The sequence below is a fragment of the Mixophyes fleayi genome, chromosome 9 (genome assembly GCF_038048845.1).
Source record: "Mixophyes fleayi isolate aMixFle1 chromosome 9, aMixFle1.hap1, whole genome shotgun sequence".
Classification (NCBI taxonomy): domain Eukaryota; kingdom Metazoa; phylum Chordata; class Amphibia; order Anura; family Limnodynastidae; genus Mixophyes; species Mixophyes fleayi.
The window spans coordinates 26,859,879-26,882,291 of NC_134410.1; the positions used below are offsets into that span (position 1 = coordinate 26,859,879).

At 44.4% G+C, this 22,413-nt stretch overlaps 1 protein-coding gene and 1 long non-coding RNA gene across 5 annotated transcripts in view; one reads left to right on the forward strand and one right to left on the reverse strand.

Annotated features, from left to right (window-relative positions):
* Positions 1-688: 688 nt before the first annotated feature.
* On the reverse strand, positions 689-12,808 carry LOC142102317 (uncharacterized). The gene is made up of 4 exons (XR_012679244.1): positions 12,665-12,808; positions 12,468-12,529; positions 2,428-2,547; positions 689-866 (listed from the first exon to the last, which is right to left on the reverse strand). It is a non-coding gene; the product is annotated as an uncharacterized LOC142102317 (long non-coding RNA).
* Positions 12,809-12,819: 11 nt separating this feature from the next.
* Positions 12,820-22,413, forward strand: part of CCDC9 (coiled-coil domain containing 9) — a 40,203-nt gene continuing 30,609 nt past the window's right edge. For 3 of the 4 annotated variants that reach the window (XM_075187118.1, XM_075187121.1, XM_075187120.1), the window contains exons 1-11: positions 12,820-12,951; positions 15,820-15,865; positions 16,997-17,101; positions 17,639-17,782; positions 18,591-19,019; positions 19,104-19,187; positions 19,809-19,979; positions 20,240-20,421; positions 20,545-20,597; positions 20,857-20,977; positions 21,783-21,885. In XM_075187118.1, coding sequence (XP_075043219.1) covers positions 15,863-15,865; positions 16,997-17,101; positions 17,639-17,782; positions 18,591-19,019; positions 19,104-19,187; positions 19,809-19,979; positions 20,240-20,421; positions 20,545-20,597; positions 20,857-20,977; positions 21,783-21,885 — 1,395 coding nt within the window. In that variant the 5' untranslated portion in view covers positions 12,820-12,951; positions 15,820-15,862. Of the gene's footprint in view, positions 12,952-13,024; positions 13,067-15,819; positions 15,866-16,996; positions 17,102-17,638; positions 17,783-18,590; positions 19,020-19,103; positions 19,188-19,808; positions 19,980-20,239; positions 20,422-20,544; positions 20,598-20,856; positions 20,978-21,782; positions 21,886-22,413 lie in introns of those variants that run through there. The other variant, XM_075187119.1, reaches the window with a different exon arrangement.

Genomic DNA, 22,413 nt, shown 5'->3' on the forward strand with positions numbered 1-22,413 from the left:
ATTACAATGCAAGGGGTGCAAATTAGTTTATTATTTTGCACATAAGATAAATACTGGCTGTTTTTTCATGTAAAACACAAATACTTGATGGCTTTATTGTTACACTGAAATTTAAAGCTGATCTAGGACAGTGTTGGCTAACCTGTGACACTCCAGGTGTTGTGAAACTACAAGTCCCAGCATGCTTTGCCAATATATAGCAGCTTATTGCTGGAAAGGTATGCTGGGACTTGCAGTTTGTCCCTGAGAACATTTACTCCTTTTTTTTGCCTTACTTTCCTTTATGACTCAGGCCCATGTTGTAAAAAATGGTGTATATAGGGCTGCAAAGCGGGGTGTTTTACTTGTATGATGGTTACTGTTGAACTTGCTGGTCTCCGATCATCTCTGCCTCTGATTGTGCTGTTTCTTTTGACATGTGAGACACCTCACAGCATGCACAGAGCCCTTTGTCTCAGGTAGCTTCCCTAGCCATCCCCGTTGTAATCCGCCACAGACAGAAAGTGTTTCCATGCCAACAGAATGCTTGCCCATCAACAGATGATTAAACAACAAATAGGAGTTACAAACCAGTTCCATACACTGAACTTGCTTTGCTGGGTATTAGCGACCGCAATCTTCTGATAACCAATAAAATGTACAGTAGGGCCATCTACATCATTTTCAATGAAAACCACACACAGCACACTCATTTCATAGCTCTCCTTTAAGGAAGATTTATAGAACATCTAATGCACCCATTTCCCTTTTGACAAGCTGTCTTCAAGCTGGTGTTAGCTGGGATACTAGGAGAGTATCAACTAGCAGTCTTTGGCATCAATGGGGATAATCTGGGCAATCACTGGCAGAGATTACTGCATACTGATCTGATGAGTGAGAGGGGAGTAAAGCGGATTAAATCTCTTACGAAGCACAAAAAAGGAAGTGACTATTACATTAGCCAGTTATATCGTTGCAAACATTTGAATAGAATTTCTAGGCAGGCCTATATTTATTCGTCATAGCGCATACCCCCAATTATTTGGGCTGAAATGCCCCTCCCCTCTTAGTTCCAGTATGAACATAACATGCGTGTAGCATGGTGTATGCATACTGAGAGTGCAGTAATATTCTATGTGCTACATATCTACTCAGTATATGGAACTTGTCAGAACTATAGATAATTGAGGCTGTGTTGAATGAGAAAGGGATTTCTCTATATAAATCATAGCAAGATGCTACAGACAGGAGGCTATTGAAGCACACAGCTCCTGGTAGAGGTTTATGCCAGTAGCACAGCAGACAGTATTGTTATGTTGTGAGGTGACACTTCATATTACATCACAGAACCAATTTCTTAGCGTTACACAGCTGTAACAGAACTAGAACCCAGTGTAGGCACTGTTGGATGCTTACAAGGTTATTTCTCAGCTAATTGACAATGAAAGCTGGCGTTGAAATCTCAGAAACTTTTTTTTTTTTTTACAAAAAGAAATGACAAGCAAGTGTCAGATCTGTGTGACCTCCAATTAATCACCTCCGTTTGTATAACATATACCCAGTATTTCTATCGAACGTGTCAATGACACCCAGATGAATCTGGTACTGTATATTATATTGTACGCGTTTGAAATGCATACTTGCCGACGTCTGAATATAATTTCATTGCATCTATTATAATGAATAGGAGATATCATAATGCACACTTAGTTTTGTTAAAAATAAATATATATATATATATATATATATATATATATATATATATATATATATAGGGATGCTTCCAGAGATTAACCTTTTCTGGCAACAAATTTAGACAGTTGTTAACTTTAGGAATGAAAGTAAATGATCTTAGAAACCCACCAGATGGCTCCATATATGTAGGTGGGTCCCGTGACAAGCTATGGTATCAATCGCCCACCACCAGTGTACACCCTACAGTATATCCGCTGTACTGCTTAGTACAGAAGTATGTGTGGATTGAGCAGCTGCATTCCTCTCTCCTTCTCCCCTTACTTCCTGGCTATAGTCAGGGTCTGACAGCCTGCATAGCCCTTCTGAGAACTGTCTGTGCATAGTCTATGCAGATAGATGACAATATATAAGCCTGGACAGTGACATGGGATTTAGAATACAGAATCACCTCTCAGCATACGTGGAAGAAAAACAAATAAACAAATAAATATTTTAAAGACCAGCTAGACGCTTTTATATGAAATAAAGTCATTCTTTTGAGTTTATTTAAGGAGTAGAATTGTCAGTCGTAGAGGCTGACACTGACACAGACAGGAGCGTAGGCTTTACAATACTAATCTGGAGAGAAAACAGGAGGATGATATGTTATAATTAGAAGATAAAATAGATAACTACCCACTGTCATTAAATTTGAGAGAGCTCACAACTGGCAGACATTGGGATTCATATTCACTAAGTTGTTCTATCACTCACAGCTGATGGCCCCATAAACAGAGACCCAGCCGCACCTCGGATCCATGGGAATGTGGAGGAGTTGGTGGTTTCACGTCCCTCTATTTTTGCTACAATGTCCTGGACTACATTCCCGTGTTCCTGGAAAGAGATGTATATGGGGAAGATCACACATGTACTTGTCAGTCAAGGGAAATGTTACATCAGGGAATGTAGAAATGAGAGAGATAGAAAATATATAGTATAGGAGATTTAGGGACCTCTCACCTGACCTCCTCTCTGTAAAACAGACAATCAGATGTCCTGTGTGAAATGCGTGAGTTCCAAGATCAACGGTTGCCCGAACCAGAATCACCGCTATCCCTGTGCGAGGTAGCGCTTCACTCCGGGACGCTATTTATACAAAATGTGATTTTCTGCTTTGTTCAGCTAATGTGGTGGCTGGCAGCCTGTTTAGATCGGGTATGTCTACTGTCTGGGTGAACAAGGCTATTCAGGCATGGGCAAAACATTTGGCTAAGAGTTTGCAAGAAAATCGTCCGCAGGCTGACTTGCTTCTGTTAGTTGAACACATTCGAGAGGCGTCAGACTTTTTAGGTCAAGCATCTTTGCGTTGCGTCCAAGTTTTCTTTGCTCATTATAGTGGCCAGGCGTTACTTGTGGCTCCACTCTTGTTCGGCAGATGCTGACTCTAAACGTACACTAGAGTCTTTACCTTTTGATGGGATACAGGTTTATCGGTCCACAGCTAGATCAGATCTTTCAGGTGACCAGAGTGGTGAGAGCTCTTTTCTGTCTGTCAGCCATACTAAACCTAAACAACCCAGGTTTCGGACCTTTTGTCTCTTAAGGTAGTTCAAGCGCGGCCCCCACAAGGGGGTAGTCCACTTTCTCCAGCGGAGGTTTCCGTTGGGGCCGGAGGTCTGCCAGCCTGTGGAATCCCAAGCCTGCGGAGACGGTTTCTGCATGACGAGACATATTCCCATGGTATTGTGGTAGGGCACAGGATCAATGATGGGCCTCATCTTCGGATGCCTGGGTTCAAGGGGTTGTCACTTGGGGTTAAGTTATCGATCTTGTGCATTTCTATCTTCTCAGATTTTTCCCCATGGGTCTGCTGTCCTGCAATCTCAGGTTCAGGGCGCTCCGAGAGGCTATCCTCCCTTAGGATGTAAGCTCGCATGAGCAGGGCCCTCTTCCCTCCTGTCTCCATACCTGTTCTTCTGCTCCGTCTTTATTGCATTAGCCTGCCTGGAGTTTCTGAAGTATTGGCAATTTTGTTTATTGTTCTGTACTGTTTCACCCTGTATAGTCTATTGTTTGTACGGTGTACGGCGCTGCGGAAATCTTGTGGCGCCTAACAAATAAATGATAATAATAATAATAATATCCAAAAACGTCAGGTTTTGGGTGTGATTATTACATTTCCACCTCTTGAAAAAAGTTTGGGGTTTTACTCCAACCTCTTTTTAGTTTCGAAGTCAGTTCAAGTCGTTTGTCCAATCTTGTATCTCAAACCCCTAAACAAAGAGGTTTGGGTTCTAGACTTCAGGATGGAATCACTGTGGTTCATTTTCACGGGCATGGAACTAGGAGACTTCCTCGCTTCTCTAGACATAAACGATGCTTACCTCCACATTCCCATCTGCGAGGGGCATCAATGTCTTCTTCGCTTTGTGGTCCGCAAGGCACATTACCAGTTCCCACCTTTGCATTTTAGCCTAGCTATTGCCCCATGGGTTTTTTCAAAGGTTATGGCCCTAATGGCAGGTCTCCTGCATTCTCAGGATGTCACTATTGAGCCTTATCTAGATGATCTGTTGTTGAGGGCTTCATCGCATTCTGTCCTTATACAACACATTCAGCTGACGAAGACATTTCTTGAAGCACATGGCTGGATCCTCAGCCTGCCCAAGTCTTCCTTAAGTCCAGCACATAGGATGCGTTTCTTGGCCTCATCCTCAACACAGTGTGTAAGCGGATGTTCCTTCCAGAGGACAAGGTTCTCTTGGTTCTATCCAAGACCAGGTCCCTCCTGGCCAGGCGGGAGGTGTCCCTCCTCTGTTACATGAAGCTGTTTGGGACTACAGTATCCATCTTCAAGGTGGTAACTTTCGATCAGTTTCATTCCTAGCCACTTCAGAGGGAGCTTCTCTGCAAGTGGTCCAAATCCTCCCTTCATCTGGACAAGCACTTCATTCAGTTGTTGACGAATGTTTACCAGTCCCTCATGTGGTGGTTGACAAGGTTGCATCTCACCAAGCATCTTTCCTTCCAGTCGTGGGAGTGGACCTCAGTCACTACGGACACCAGACTGTCTGGGTGAAGTGTGGTCAAAGGGTGCTATTTGGTTCCATAGCCTCTGTGATTCCTGGGAGGCACTGCAGCCAATCAATGTGCAATCTACAGGGCGCTTGTATGGACAACCCACAGCGCCATGGGGCATGGCCGCGAAGGAGATGGCGCAGGTCATGTCCTGGCCAGAACGACATGTTCACATGATTCAAACTGAAATGGGAAGGGGTGACCCCATTCTGTTGGCTCTGGATTGAGCACCGGATGTGGTACTCCGACATCCTTGGGGTAGCCCTAGTCCCACCCTTCCAGCTGCCTCTTTGTCTTGATCTTCTTGTCCAAGGCCCTTTCGTTGCCACTCTTTAGGTCAACTGGCCTTGATGGCAGGACAACAGAGACCCTGATTCTTCGGGTCTGTGGGTTCTAACAGAAGGTTTTTCAGACCATGATAAAGGTAGAAAACAGTCTTCTTCTGCAAATTACTGCCAGGTGTGGAAGGCATATATTCTATGTTGCGAGTGTCAGAGTTTTCACATTTCCCCTTTTTAACCTTTCTCATTTGCTCTCCTTCCTTCAGACGGGTCTCAACAAAGGTCTTTGTCTATCTTCCTTGAAGATGCAGGTTCTACATGCGCAGCCCCCCTCTGTGCACCCTATGGAGCAATGGTATCTTAATTTGATGCTCCGGGCTCTTAGCGGAGAGCCTTTTTAGCCATTGGAGTCAGTGAATCTCCGTTATGTCACCTGAAAGGTAGTATTCTTACTTGCTATCTCTTCTGTTTGTCAAGTGTCTGAGTTGGGGGCGCTGTAATCCCCCCCTTCATGGTGTTTCATTCTGAGTGGGCAGTTTTTCTAAGCTCTCTTTTGTACCTAAAATGGTGTTGCATTTTCAAGTTGTCATTCCCACCTTTTCTCCTCGGTCTTAGTCATCTGGTGCGTCTTTGCTGCTTCTGGATGTGGTCCAGGCTCTTCAGTGCTTTGTGGACCATACCACTTTGGTTTGCAAGATCACGGTTTGCTTGTTCTGTATGGTGCGCAAAAGCGGGGTTGACCAGCCTCTGGCTGTCTCTTGCTCATTGGATCATTTTGACTATTTGGTTGGTTTAAGTTCAATCAGCTAGGCCAGTGCCGGTGGGTTTGAAACTCATTCGAAAAGGGCTGTTAGTGCTTCGTGGGTGGCATGTCATGGTGCTTCAGCCGATCTGTAGTGCCAGTAAGTGGTCGTCTGTCTACACCTTTTACAATTTTTTTTACCTTGTTAGCCCTTCTCTTTTGGGCTTTGTTATCAAAAAAACTCAGAGGGGCATAGTAGCGGTGGAACTGTCCTCTCAACACTTTCATATTGAAGTGCCCCTTACTACAGGACAAGCTACTATACCCCATTGTCGCAGTGTCGCAGTGTCCTTCACTGGACTAAGAATAATGGATTTTATGGTGACTAAAAAAATCCTCTTTTTGTGATATTGTGCCTAAATACACTGGTCACGGTGACATATGTAATAAGTATAATGCCGACATCCGCTCACTCTCAGGATTAATTTAAGATATAAGTGAGGCTACATCATGGAGCATTTGAGGAAAAAAATAGAAAAGTTTTAAAAATTGAAGGGCGTATTTATCACCTTTTTGATGTTCTCCACCGGGAGTGAAGGGACAGGGCTTGGTAAATCACATCATTTTTGTCCCACTCCGTGACGTAATAACGCCATTCCCTGAGAATAGCATCATGGCGCCTCAAATCCTGCTCACTTCACTAGGAAGTGGGCAGATGCGGGAAGTTGCCCTAGTCTCCCAGGAGACCTACCCAGAATTTGGGAGTCTCCTGGACATTCCGGGAGAGTTGGCAAATATGATGAAGGGACTGTGATAAAGTAGTAGGTGGTTGGACTTTGATGTGATGTTTTTACTGATTCCATCATGCACATTTTCTATAGTATCCATCAACCTGCAAATGTTGGTTTGATCTACTGGCTGTGACATTGACATAGGCTAAAGGTTCAGTCCCATGCAGAAATAAATGCGTCAGTCCCAGAACTATATGATCGGATGAAAGTGACATGTTTAAAAAGCCAGTCTCGTGTAGGAACTTCAGGATATAAACAGTGACATGTGTTTTGGGTTAAAACCTTCGTTCCATGAAAAAACAATGTAACCAAATGACAGTGACACATTTAATGGTCTCCTTTATGGAACAGAAATGCCTGTGTATTTATTATGTATACCAGTGACCTGGCTGTATCCTTCTGGGACTCGGCAGACAGAGCCGGGCGCAGTGCCTCTGCCGATACAGAGCTGGCAGTAACCCCTTCACTACCAGGCACTGTGGTCACAAGTATCAGCAACTGGGGAAAACAAACATTGCTGGGAAGGAATTGTGCCTTAATGGCAATATTTTCTGCTCTGGGAATACATGTTAATTTGATTAATAGCTGTTTGTTGAAGATGATGCCTTGTTATTCCTTTCCTATATTGCGTGTTTACATATATAATGTATATAGTATTTGTATGTGTTTGTTGAGAGTTCTCCCACTGAACTTATCTCTATCACTACAGAAATTCTGCATCCAATCACATCTCTTTTCTCACTGTAGTCGTGCTGTAATTGGCCAGTGTACATCCCTCCAGGTGTACGTGTGGCTGATTACTGGATTGTGATTGGATACCAAGGGGTCCTCTGTAGCCAATCAGGGTTTACCCTGCCTCGCAACCAAGGTCTGTGTCTCTGCAGCAGATTAGCCTGTTCAGGAATCAGAGCTAATTAGGATAATCCCATTACTGCAGCTCAACATCTCCTAGACCACAGCACAAATTTACCTTCCTCGCCTGATGCTGCAAAACACAGGGACCTGCCAGCAGTAGGGGTAGCTCAGCGCGACTGCAGGGTGTTGTAGGGAGCGGGTGTGTCTGTATTGTATGACTCTTTGATCTATTAAACATGAAACATGCCACGGTCATTAGATTGCTCTTTTCCCAGACGGTACTGACCCTTTAACTCATTAAACATGTCACTTTCATTTGATCACTTTATTCCTATACGATATGTCCCTTTAACCCATTAAACATGTCTCTGTGATTAGATTTCTGTGTTCCTACATGAGGCTAATTATTAACCCATTAAACATGTCTCTGTCATTAAATCACTGAGTTCCTACGAGCGTGATCCTTTAACTCATTAAACATGTCACTGTGACTAGACCATTTTATTCTTTCAATGAACTGATCCTTTAACCCATTAAACATGTCACTTTCATTATATCATATTAATCCTACCTTTCACTGACCCTTTAACCATTTAAACATGTTACTGTCATTAGCTCACATAGTTCTTACACTGGCCGATTCTAGAGTGTTTGTTCCTACACGGACAACGTTCATCTTTCTTTTATATACCATTATGATGCTGCTGATTCTCTAATTCCAGAGGCACTAGGGCAAACTTTAGATAAAAGGGAGTAAACAAATAAAAAGGATAACAACTAGAAGAAACAAATGTACAGCACGCTAAGGGTACAATAAAGTCAGACTGTCCCATCTTTAATACAGCAGAAACAATCATCATCATCATCACCATTTATTTATATAGCGCAACTAATTCTGCAGCGCTGTACAGAGAACTCACTCACATCAGTCCCTGCCCCATTGGGGCTTACAGTCTAAATTCACACACACACAGAGAGACTAGGGTCAATTTGTTTACTGGAACACCGTCATTTGACAGATTATGTATATAACAGCTCATATCTTTGGCAGGATTCCTGACCACATGAATATATTGTTCTCCTAATTCCTGATTAGTCCATAATCATGACAGTTGTCAGTGATGTTGTAAGTGGTTTTGCTAAAGACAGCAGCCGACAACTTTGCTGCGGTTTAACTCCTTATTCTCCTCATAATGATTCCACCCAGCACATGATTTTCCACATCACAGGTTCTCATCCTGGTAAATGAGGAAGTGTCAGTCTGTAGCTTATTTCTAACTCCTTTCGGTGGTTAGGACGAAAGTTTGGCGTCTTCTGTAGACCACAAAACTTTGTTTACTATCAGAGACAGAATGGCCATCAAGGGTGGATCGTGAGAAAGGAGTCGGCCCTTTCATTCCCAGGGCCCGGCACAATACAGGATTGCTGCTTGCAGCTGTTTTTACATTTTTTTTTTGTTGAGTTCCCTAAAACTGTCCTACATGGATCCTGCCCATCCCAGTCTCACAAAACTGCAGCCACTCAGCAGAAAAATCAAACTACCTATGATGTGTGTGATGATTCCTATGATATGTGGTCCTACGCGGCTTCTCAGCAACAGTACTGGAAGGCGGTATACTCTCAAAGTGGGAATAATTAAATCAACCACAGTGATCTTGCATCTTGTTTACGGCACAAAGCCATTCTGCAATGACACTTTAAAAGCAATGTGTTTGTTTGTGTAGTCTACGCAGCGCACTACAGCCAAAAGGATATATTTAGCACACCGTGCTGTTAAAAAGTTAATACTTGACATTGTACCATAAAAGTGACTAATTAGCATTTGTTGTATGACGAAAAAATGAAAGGTTAAATGTATTGTGAAAATAAAACACAATTGTCCAGCATACTGTATGCTCCCGTCTTTCATATACAGTTCCACGTTCAGCATAACAACCCCATCCCACCACAGCCCTATGATGCCATTATATTATAACCCAATGATCAGACAGTACTAAATCCCAGACTCCACAAAGCTGCTGCCTCCCTCAGGTGCTGATAGACATTCTAGGGAGCAGCAACTATGCGCTTTAATTGGTAACAAGACTAAGGTCTAGATTTACTAAGCTGCGGGTTTGAAAAAGTGGGGATGTTGCCTATAGCAACCAATCAGATTCTAGCTGTCATTTTGTAGAAAGCACTAAATAAATGAAAGCTAGCAACTGATTGGTTGCTATAGGCAACAGCCCCACTTTTTCAAACCCGCAGCTTAGTAAATCTAGCCCTAAGGATGCATCTCCTGTATAATATCAAATCAGAGTTCACTATAGAACATGCAACCATACAGATGTCACAAATGACAGCGCTAGGGTTGTTTTCTGCTAGTAGAATCTATCTGTGCAGTGTTTGTCCCAGCAGTGTGGAGCTCCGTGCACAGGTGAACAATGTGAGCTGGTAGGCATGAGAATAGTACACACCACTTACTACCCCTTCTGACCATTGTTTGGTAAGAATTGTGGGGCAGCACTGTGGCTCAGTGGTTAGCACTTCTGCCTCACAGCACTGGGGTCATGAGTTCAATTCCTGACCATGGCCTTATCTGTGTGGAGTTTGTATGTTCTCCCCGTGTTTGCGTGGGTTTCCTATTGTCCCGTTTCCTCCCACACTCCAAAAACGTACTAGTAGGTTAATTGGCTGCTATTAGTCTGTGTGTGTATGTTAGGGAATTAAGACTGCAATGGGGCAGGGACTGATGTGAATGAGTTCTCTGTACAGCGCTGCGGAATTAGTTGCGCTATATAAATAAAAGGTAGTAATAATAATACAAAGCCATAATAGGGCTGTGGTGAGCAGGGGTTGTTGTGCTGACCGAGGAACTGTGAAGGACATGGGAATATAAAATGTGCTGGACAATCGGGTTTGATATTCAGCTTTTTTTTTTTTTTTATCTTTATCAGTAACTATACGTTTCATATTCTATTCTCTAGTTTTTGCTCTTATCTCTGATGTGAATGAGTTCTCTGTACAGCGCTGCGGAATTAGTGGCGCTATATAAATAAATGATGATGATGATGATCTCTGCAGCTCAATGCACCAGTTCTGACTAATTGTGCCATGGATCTACCACCACTGAACATTTGTCGCAGAGCATCAGGTAGCAGAGATCAGCGGCTGGCCAATTTGGGATTTCCACAATAAATATAAAGTGTGTCAGCCATTGCAGCACTGTGACTGTCACATCTGTGATCGATTTCCAGAAAATAGTCTGTTACCAGCATAAAAGGGTCTGCTGAGCAGCCAGGAATCAGAGCTGCTGCCATGCTTTATTTACTAGCGACACCTTGTGGCGTCTTGTAGACACTGCGGCTGTTGAAACCAGGCAGTCTATGTAAACATGGCCACGATTGCGTCAATGTTTGTTTTAAAACAGACAATTCCGTCTACACAATAGCATCAATATACAATTGAGGCACATGCATTATGATTATTGATTGATTTGGCCATATACATTTCATGATATTGGATAGTCATCCACACATGTAGATTATTAAGTTTTCTATAAAAAACAAAACAAAAACACTGTTGCCCAATCCACTAAAGGGGTTTTCCGCAAACTCTCTGAATAATGGGCAATCAATGCAGCTCCACCATTAGTGGACATTTATTCTAACAGGAAAGCAATAGAGTAAGTATGAAACATTATCCATACTTGCCAACCTTTTAAAACTTCATTCCGGGAGATCCCGGGGAGGGAGGCGCGGTTGGAGGGCGGGAGGGGCGCGGCGCGGTGAATTGTGGCATTTTGGCCCCGCCACCGCAACAAAAAAAGGCATTTTGTTTCAGGGGCGGGGCCAAAATTACGCGATTCACCTCAAATTGCGTCATTTTGACCGCAAGTTGCCGTTTGCGGGATACTTGCTTGCTCTCCCGGGAGACCTACCCGAATTTTGGGAGTCTCCCAGACATTCCGGGAGAGTTGGCAAGTATGACATTATCACACTATAGTAACAGGGCATGCTAAATTAATTTGTTATGTTTAATTATGGCACTGAAACCTCAACTCCGTTCCTGCCATGCTGCCCCCCTTTTGTTATCAAGATGACAAACCTCCCAACTGTCTTGATTTTCTGAACATGTGATGGATGTAGTGAATCACTGACACGGAGTGATTTAAATTGGTACTGTATTATCTTATTTATTATGGTATTGAGACCAATTCATTTTGGTACATACATCCTTTTAACTATAACCACACCTCCTGATCACCATTATCTTTTCCTTCTTTTTTTTTGTAGTGAGAAATACACTCTTCACATACTTTGGACTACTCTCCGAGCAGTGTAATGATGGGGTATGCCAACAACTTGTAGTTCTCCCGCACAGGGCCGCCATCAGTGGAGTACAGAGGGTACATATGTAATAGGCCCGGACTGACAAGGGGGGCTGCAGGTGCGGATGGTCCCAGCCATGAACTACTTCTGATTTACATATAGTTTGTCGTGATGTCACACTCACATCTTCCCACCATCATCTCACCAGGATAGTCAGTGACAGTGGATGGTGATGTTGAGTCAGGAGGTCTGAGCAGCATGTAAGGGGCATGTGTGGAGTTCTGGGGGGCATCTGAGATGGTGGGGTATGTAATGGGCATGCGGGTGGTTTAAACAGCTTGTAAGGGGCATGTGTGGAGTTCTGGGAGGCATCTGGGGAGATCTGAAAATGGTGCGTCAGGGGGTCTGAGGTGTACGTAATGGGCACGAGAGAGGTTTGAACAGCTTGTAAGGGGCATGTGGGGAGGGCTAAGGGACATGTAGTGCACTTCAGTACTAGGTGGTGGTGGAGGGGGGCGTTTGCTGTAGACTGCTATATCCAAAGGGCCTGGGAAGGGTCAGGGAGGAGGAGGAGGTGGGGCCCTGCCTGTTTCATTTGTACTGGGCCCCACAACTTCTGATGGCAGCCATACTTCCCCACATCAAAGTGCAAAGTGTAGGTAGAACACAGGCCCTGCTGTGTGAACAGATGGAGTGTGTGTGCTGTCCATGTGTTTGATAGGTTGAAACAACAATCCCACATAGATTTTAAGAATACCTGATATTAAGAACAGCTCCAGATAATTAACCCAGCTCAGGTCAGATGCTGATGGAGAACAACTGTGAAAAGCAAAAGTAAAATATGATTTCACTGCGATACAACCACCCCTCTGCACTCAGTGACTGACAACCATGTTTCTCCTAGTTTCATTCATATAAACTGTAGAACGAAAATGGAGCAGAGCTGGAATGTACCTGGTTCGCCTTTCCTGGCCGATGAAGGGTGTCTGACATGTAATTAGTTACAGCTCTGCTATACTCACACATATATATATATATATGACTCGTCTAGCCGCCAGCAGGGGGAGCTCTTACACGTCGTCTCCTGCCCGTCATCGGGTGGGCAAGGCCAGACGGCATTCGACAGCTTCCTTAGAGCGGTCTGAGAGCAGAAACCCCGCCCCGGCACGGTGTGACGTCAGGAGGAACGTGCTGGTCACCGGAAGACGCGTGTGTATAGGAGACGGAAGCCGGAGCTGCCGGTGAGTATGGAGGGCGCTGCGTACACTGCACGGGGATGGGAGTACAGGGGTTTATGTTATAAACGGGGTGAATGGTGGTTCCAGCATCTGTGCACAGCTGCAGAACGGTGCAAAGGTAAGTTCTGCGGTAAGTTCTGCTGCTTACCCCGGGTGCAGCTTTGGAGACCGGTCTATAATGAGTGTGACATCATATGGGGGGGGGGTATATGGGCAGCTAAACGTCATCTAGATGTAGAAATGCATTTATTGAGATAGAGGGGTGCAGGGAGCCACAAGGAGAGTATGTGGAGGTACAGTGGCAGGGAGCCACAAGGAGAGTATGTGGAGGTACAGTGGCAGGGAGCCACAAGGAGAGTATGTGGAGGTACAGTGGCAGGGAGCCACAAGGAGAGTATGTGGAGGTACAGTGACAGGGAGCCACAAGGAGAGTATGTGGAGGTACAGTGACAGGGAGCCACAAGGAGAGTATGTGGAGGTACAGTGGCAGGGAGCCACAAGGAGAGTATGTGGAGGTACAGTGACAGGGAGCCACAAGGAGAGTATGTGGAGGTACAGTGGCAGGGAGCCACAAGGAGAGTATGTGGAGGTACAGTGGCAGGGAGCCACAAGGAGAGTATGTGGAGGTACAGTGACAGGGAGCCACAAGGAGAGTATGTGGAGGTACAGTGACAGGGAGCCACAAGGAGAGTATGTGGAGGTACAGTGGCAGGGAGCCACAAGGAGAGTATGTGGAGGTACAGTGACAGGGAGCCACAAGGAGAGTATGTGGAGGTACAGTGGCAGGGAGCCACAAGGAGAGTATGTGGAGGTACAGTGGCAGGGAGCCACAAGGAGAGTATGTGGAGGTACAGTGGCAGGGAGCCACAAGGAGAGTATGTGGAGGTACAGTGGCAGGGAGCCACAAGGAGAGTATGTGGAGGTACAGTGGCAGGGAGCCACAAGGAGAGTATGTGGAGGTACAGTGGCAGGGAGCCACAAGGAGAGTATGTGGAGGTACAGTGGCAGGGAGCCACAAGGAGAGTATGTGGAGGTACAGTGGCAGGGAGCCACAAGGACAGTATGTGGAGGTACAGTGGCAGGGAGCCACAAGGACAGTATGTGGAGGTACAGTGGCAGGGAGCCACAAGGAGAGTATGTGGAGGTACAGTGGCAGGGAGCCACAAGGAGAGTATGTGGAGGTACAGTGGCAGGGAGCCACAAGGAGAGTATGTGAAGGTACAGTGGCAGGGAGCCACAAGGAGAGTATGTGGAGGTACAGTGGCAGGGAGCCACAAGGAGAGTATGTGAAGGTACAGTGGCAGGGAGCCACAAGGAGAGTATGTGGAGGTACAGTGACAGGGAGCCACAAGGAGAGTATGTGGAGGTACAGTGGCAGGGAGCCACAAGGAGAGTATGTGGAGGTACAGTGACAGGGAGCCACAAGGAGAGTATGTGGAGGTACAGTGGCAGGGAGCCACAAGGAGAGTATGTGGAGGTACAGTGGCAGGGAGCCACAAGGAGAGTATGTGAAGGTACAGTGGCAGGGAGCCACAAGGAGAGTATGTGAAGGTACAGTGGCAGGGAGCCACAAGGAGAGTATGTGAAGGTACAGTGACAGGGAGCCACAAGGAGAGTATGTGGAGGTACAGTGACAGGGAGCCACAAGGAGAGTATGTGGAGGTACAGTGACAGGGAGCCACAAGGAGAGTATGTGGAGGTACAGTGGCAGGGAGCCACAAGGAGAGTATGTGGAGGTACAGTGGCAGGGAGCCACAAGGAGAGTATGTGGAGGTACAGTGGCAGGGAGCCACAAGGAGAGTATGTGGAGGTATAGTGGCAGGGAGCCACAAGGAGAGTATGTGGAGGTACAGTGATGAGTATAAATGAGGTAGTGTCATTCTATGGTAGATTTTGTATTGAAATTCAGAGGTGTGGTGAGCTTGTCCACCCTGTGCTCTTGGTGTCCCCAATAATTCAGTATTAATGTTGAGGCATGGGTATTCAAGTCTTAGTCCTCCTCCTAACTCCTTGCCTTTTGTGCAAATCTATTGTAGATCTGGGTGTTTTGTGTGAATTCAATGTGTATATGGTAAGGTGTGTGTGTATATATGCGTATCTGGCTTATGTGTGGATTTTCAAAACCTTTTCTGTTTCCGGATTTTTCAATGCATTTAATATGATGTTTGCATTTACCCACACCCCTAGTAAACTAAGTACTTGCAGATCACCAGCCTCTTCAGCTGGAATTATACAAATCCTTGTCTCGGCCTGACTGATAGGCCAAAGTTGCCATTAACCTTCATAACCAAGCATGTTTTTTTTTTTTTCTCTGTCTGAATCTCTCTGTAAGGAGAGAGAACTATAGAGACTTGGGAGCCGTAATAACCTATTGAGAAAAATCTTACATCTGCTCATTTGTATACCCTTGTGTGATTTAAGCTAAACCTGTACATTATACCCTAAAGAAATGTGCATTGAATGAAATGCAGGCCTTGATGAAACCACCATCAATGAAAATAAGTTTTTTTTTTTTAAAAGCGTGACTGGTTCATTTTGTCTGTCCAGAATGGAGTGTCTCACAAGATCTTCTAATGCTTCATTATCCAACAAAAACTCGTTGGTGACAGGATACTTGGATAACACTAAACATAAGACGCTCCAGGCTCTCTGCTAGTGTGCTCAGAAATGTCTGTTCCAGCCCATAACTGCGGACATGCTGCAAGCTTCTATAGTTTTTCAGTGCTTTGCCAAGGTTGTTGGTTTTTCTTTTCCCTGATTGTCCAATAGATCAGTCTCATGTGTACGAAGTCTGGGGTAATATGTATTTGTCACATCATAATAGTCAATTATGAATCTGTAGTTCATGGAAAACCTCCATCATTTTTGCAGGAAGAAGCCGCCATTAGGGCCCTGGACAACACTTCTCTGAATTATGGTAAAGTATTGTATGCTTGTGCGTTAACATCTAGCAGTGGTTGTGTATAGCCTTCACATTTTGTTACTTAAGTGTATAAAATAATGAAGGAGGGTTATGATCCCATCTCGTCAGCCTATTATGATCCACTTGGGAATAATGAGCATATGAACCTGCATTTAGAGGATGACTGCTCTGTAATCTCATCCAGTGCAGTGTATTCCCAGTGCTGTGTAGTCACGAGAAAGCCTTTACTCTTGGGTTTGACGCAGTGAGTTCTCAGCGGGATCCCTTAGAGGCCATGAAGTCATTACTAGACTTATTGTGTAATGTATAGATTTAGGCCATGTACACATAAACATGTTTCTCCGTGTTGCAAAGGAGAGACTGAAGCTCTGAGAAATCATTGATCCACGTAGACCGATGCAGAAACGGTGTACATGTGTGCTTTACCCAAGGCAGAGCAAGTAGGACATATCTTAATCATCATTTATTTATATAGCGCCACTAATTCCGCGGCGCTATAGAGAGAACACATCAGTTCCTGCACCATTGGAGCTTAGTCTAAATTCCCTAACATACACACACAAATCTAGGGTCAATTTGAGAACATCCAATTAACCTAGTATGTTTTTGGGGTGGGAGGAAACTAAGTGGGTTTCCCCCGGGTGCTGCAAACATGGGGAGAACATACAAACTCCACACAGATAAGCCCATAGTCGGGAATCAAACTCATGACCCCAGTGCTGAGGCAGAAGTGCTAACCACTAAGCCACTGTGGTGCCCACCACCTTTCCACCAATCCCTGTATGTAATTTGCTTTTGTAAAGCAGCTATGTGCACCGTTCCTGCTTCTCTACATAGAGATTAGTGATACCTTTTTCCATCCTTGTTCACCTGTCGTAAAAATGGAATGCAGAAGAATCTGTTTAAGCTGGTGGTTCTCTACTTTTGTTATGTTCACCGGGGGGGAAAAAGACATAAAATTTTGACTATAAGTAGAACAGTCTATTCATACCAGCTGGAGAAAGCAGCAGTCTGGTTATTTTGCTGCACAGATGTCCTGTTTAGTTTGTGAGATCATCATAGGACCAAAAGTTACTAGAGACTGGTTGGCGGTGTGTAATGAAAGGGGTTATTCTGATGTTGTAGGATTCTGTGCTAGACCTGAAGTCTAAAGAAGAGAAGGATGCAGAGCTGGACAGGAAGATTGAAGCCTTGCGCAAGAAGAATCAAGCACTGGTCAAGAGACATCAGGTAGACGAGTACTCTCTAATCTCAGCAGGGTGTGCACACTTCTACTGTTTAATAAGCATATATGGGTGGTAAAGTTGGGTGTGACATATAATTACATGTTAGTGTTTGTCAGTACCACACAGAACTACACTGACGTTATTAAAATGTCTAATATATGTATTAATTTTGTGTGTGGGCCTGTTGCCGGCACACAGTGGATGTAGTCATTTTGTGGTCTTGCCAATATTCTGAGGAATAAGCCCATTGATAACATTAGTCTTTACACTATTGGCATGTTGATGGGGTTTGCTATTGAGTTTGTCTACTACGTTTAGTTTAAAAAAAATATTGACAGCAGTAGTGTACTAGGCTTAAGGAGGATAACCCATATTTGTTGTTTTGAAGCAGACCAGGCCAAATGGTTTTGGTGACCAAGTGCATAGTAGCAGTTTGAACACAAGATACATATTTTTTATTTTTTTTATATACGTTGCTATTCTACATTGTCTGCTGTCAATCTTCTCAAGCATGTATCTTATGTATCTATCTCGCTCCCAGATGATCGAGGAGGACCGGAAGAGGGCTGAGCAGGAGGGAATCGCAGTGACCACTCCAAGAAAGGCCAGACACCTTGACGGCGAGCCGGAGAAAGCTCGGAAAGAGAAGGAGAATTTCTCCATCACGTTGGATGTTTCTGCTGGGGTGAGAGCAGTTCTTGGCCCTGTATTTGGGTGTTATAGCTTGGGCTAAGAACGCAGGCTTTCATTTTTATCTTGACATATTTAATTTGTCAGTATGTCTGACTGCACACAAAACCAAAGCAATGTTCATTTTGCTTACTGATAAAATACACTTTCTGTTTTTGGGGCTGTGTAGCAGCCAGCATAGCAATAACAGTCTAGGGCAGGGGTAGGGAACCTGTGGCTCTCCAGGTGTTGTGAAACTACAAGTCCCAGCATGCTTTGCCAGTAGATAACCAGCAGATAGGTGGCAAGGCATGCTGGGATTTGTAGTTTCACAACACCTGGAGAGCCACAGGTTCCCTACCCCTGGTCTAGGGGGTAAATGTATCACGTGGAGATGTTGCCTATAATAACCAATCAGATTTCTCATTTTGTAGAATGTACTAAATTACTAGAATCTGATTGGTTGCTATAGACAATATCTCCACTTTCAAACCCACCGGAAACTCGCAGCTTGATCAGTTTTACCCCTAGGAGGGATATAAATTTTAAATCTGTGTCTAACTGGTTTATTTCCACTAACTCTTGACTTGCAGCTCGGGGAAATGTTTTTTTTATTTTTTCTTGTGAGACTTGCCCTTTACCAGACTTCTTTTCTGCTGTATACCTGTTGTCTGTATAGCTTCTGTCATTTTGTTTTCTATTTGTGCTCACAAGATTACCCACAACCTACAAAGCAGGATCTTGCACGTTCATTTCATTCACGTGTACAGTCCTGATAAACAGATGACATGACTTTAACATATTATGTCTTATCTTCTCTGTAGGAGAAGAGAGTAGTAAATGATGGGAAATCCCCCAAAGCCTCGCACACCCCTCCTCACACCGAAACCTCTCCAAGAAGTCCCACCCACAGGACCAGTGGCCGGATAGCAGCTTTCTCAGCTGGGCGAAACTCCCATATGGACAGAGAGGGAGAGCCTTTTATAGGGGAGGTTGATGACGCCCACCCTCCAGAAAGGCCAGCAAGAGGGAGAAGGGGACAAGTTTTTGATGCATCAAAAAGAAGTCCGCAGGCATCTAAAGATGGCTTTCCTGGTGAGCGATGGTCGTCCTCTCCAAGAGGAGCAGAAAGAGGCGGAAGAGGTCCAGGCAGGGGTGGTGGCACGCCGGGCAGGGGCGGTGGTACGCCTGGCAGAGGTGGCAGCCTCGCTGCTGTTGGAGATGGTGTTTCAGGACCGGACAGAAAAGTCAAGGTACTGTATTGGAATTAAAGCTGGTACCCACCTTACGTTATCCTGCTGTCATCTGACTTCAGGTACATTCTTTTCTTTGACCAGGAATGGGAAGAGAAGAGGAAGCAGAATATAGAAAAGATGAACGAGGAGATGGAACAGATTGCAGAGTATGAGCGGAGCCGGAGGGTAAGTACTGTCCTGTGTGCCCTCCACCTGTTGGCTGCTTCCCTTTATAACGGACCATTACTACCTGGCTGTTCTGGGGCTACATGCATGCTCGCGTCACTTGTAGTCAGTACAGCTAAGAACATCCAGGTTTGGATCCAGCCTGATGGTGAACACATTGAGGCAAAAAATAGACCGGAAGTAGCAGAATTATAGAAATGGTTATTTGCACTAGTGACCTCATACTTGCATAGTGACTCTTAAACAGAAGGATGACTTAATTATCTCCCACATTTAATGTGGAGAATTGCAATTTAAAGATAGATGTTTAAAGACATTAAATTTATTTTGGGCATGTGTTTGTTTTTTTTTATGTCCTGCCCTTTGCTAGATACTCTTAATCAAGTTTGACTAGTATGTAACTGTACTGCCGCTTCAGGGGGCTAAGCATGTGTAGGATGTTGAGGATGTGTTGGGCAGAGGTCAGTGGAATGCGTATGCTAGCTAATTGGCAGATACTCTCTTAGAGAGTGTATCTAGCAAACTGTTGCTGAGAGGATAACGGTTTGCACATTTTAACCCCTTAAGTGGGCATTGATCCAGAGATGTAAATATTAAACAATCTGGTGGTCTGTCTTCCAGGATGGAGTAAGGGACAAAAATCCAATCCGCAACTTTCTCGATGACCCCAGGCGGACAGGACCCATGATGGAAGTTGATAGGAAGGAAGGGAGCCGCAGACATATTAGGAATTGGGGAGGCCCTGATTTTGAGAGGGTTAAAACTGGCATGGACCGGGAAAAGGAGAGTCATGTAAGTGTTTGAAAAAGTACATGTGTGTGTTTTCCAGACATGTATGTAACTTGGGCTCATTCAGTGTATTTATTCTATCCGAATCCCAAAATACGAAAGCAAGAGAATTTGTTAATGTTAGTTTTTTTTCAAGAACTAGTGTCTATTACAGACTGCCATTTAAGGGGTCAGTCCCCTTCTGGGACCACCATACTCTTGAGACTTGTATACTTGGTGAAAGGTCTTACATCTCATGCCTAATAGTGACTTTTGTTTGCAAGGTGAGGAGACCGGGAGTGAAAAATCAGGTGGACATGACCATATCCATGACTGGCAAGGAACGTGCGGAATACGTGCGTTGGAAACAAGAGCGAGAACAGATTGATCAGGAGAGACTGGCGCGTCACCGAAAGGCCACAGGGCAATGGAAGCGAGAGTGGGATGCAGAGAAAACTGACTCAATGTAATTAGCAACGGTGGCCTCTGTAGACTTTAATGACATTTATAACCCTAGTGTGCTGTCTTTATCAGTGCCTCGCCTGCTATAATAACCATGCTCTTAATTATGGCTAATTCTTCTTGACAGGTTTAAGGAAGGAGCAGCTCCCCATATAGATGATGAACCAACCAGCAGACGAGGTGACTGCACATTACATGTCTGTCTTTACATCTTGCTGTTCCTGCATTGGACTAAACCTTTATATAAGTCATTGTTCCCCATGACTAGCCTCCGTTGGGGAAACCTTCTGTTAATGATATAGTGCACCTTGGGCTGTGCTTGCTGGATCTTGTATGATTGGATAGTGCTGACTCTTCAACTAAATGTCCCTTTGATACCTTCCTGTCTGTCATTGTGCTGGCTAGGGGCATGTAATGAATCTTGTCTGCTCTATCACAGACCAGGGGAGACGAGGGGCTCCTAGGCCGCCCACCATGGCAGAGTTTGTTGTAGACGGCCTTAAGAGACCCTCACAAAGGAGTGATCAGAAGAGAGGCCGGGGCCGGAACAAACCATACAGGTGCGTGTGCAGGGGATGACTGACAAATGCAGAGACCCTCCCTGTTTCCAATTTGATCCCAGACCACTTCTTTTCAAGATCTTTACATTGATCCTTAATGGTCATTTTGATTACATAAAATGTCATATAATAGACTATTACCTCTTTGACCTGTCATATAATCTTATTTCATCACTCACTGGTGATTTCTGCATGTCAGGCTGGATATGGAGCTACTGGGAAGAGATGGAGCATATTTATTTGGGGCAAATGGTGAACGCCTATGGCACCTGTACTGTGGAGGATGTACAGACTAATGCCACAGTGATCCCACCCAATGCATGATATTACTGTGCTGGGGCAGTGAGGTTGTAAATGATCATAATATACTGAGACAGGCGTTGTCCATAAAATGTGCTTCCTCTGTATATCTTGTGTTATCAATGATCGACTTTGTTCTCTGGGTTCTATGCATTAGATCGTTGATCTGGTGGTATGTATTTGGACTGCAGGAGGAAAATCTGGGGAAACCCACACAAATTCCACTTAAATAGGTCCCTTGTTGGAATCCAACTCGTGACCCCAGGTCTGTCAGACGTGTTGGCCACTGTAAATTTACCTAAAGAAAACAGGGTACTAACCACACACTGATATTACTGGCTCCAAGTACATTGTGATTGCTGTTTATGCAGTGAATTAAGGCTGTTATCTTTTTATTTTTTTTATATAAGTCAACACACAAGTTCTTCAGTGTTGTACACACTAGTATAGAACATACACAATTGCTAGAGCAGAGGTTGATTACATAGATCATGTTCTCTTACAGCATGCATGACAGCCGCTGGGAAGAGGATGAAGAGGAAGAGGAGGTAGATAGAAAGGAAAAACCTTCACCAGCTGAGGAGAAGGAGACTTGCGTGGAGAAAGTGGTATGTGTTTGTTTTGGGGTTTTTTTTTTTTGTTTTTTTTTTCTTCATTGGTGCTGCGTGGGGGGCAAAAAAATAAACAATTGGGGAAGTGGGCATTTCATAGCACATGACTGCTGGGGAAGGTGGTTTAAGCCTCTCCAGGAGCCCAGTAGTATCCGGTCAGCCATTGATGGGCATGATGAACAACCATAGAGAATATTGGGAGGGAAGATATGAGAGGCCCCCTATCTCTACATGGCTTACGGTGTCAGACAGCAGGTACAAGCTAAATCTTCTGGCCCCCTAGGATTAACTGAGCTGTATTATAATGTTTTTCTAAAGTAATGTCCATTTGGGCATATCGCTCGTAGAACGCTCATTCGTAAGGTGATGACCCCAGAACTTATCTCCAAGTGAGCTGGATTTATAAACTTTATTTCATATAGGGCTGTTTGACATTCGCTTTTCTGCAGTCTTTTGATGGCTTCCTCACTTCACTGTTTTATGCTATAATTATAACTCTGCTCCTTTCATGAACTCAGTGTGTGG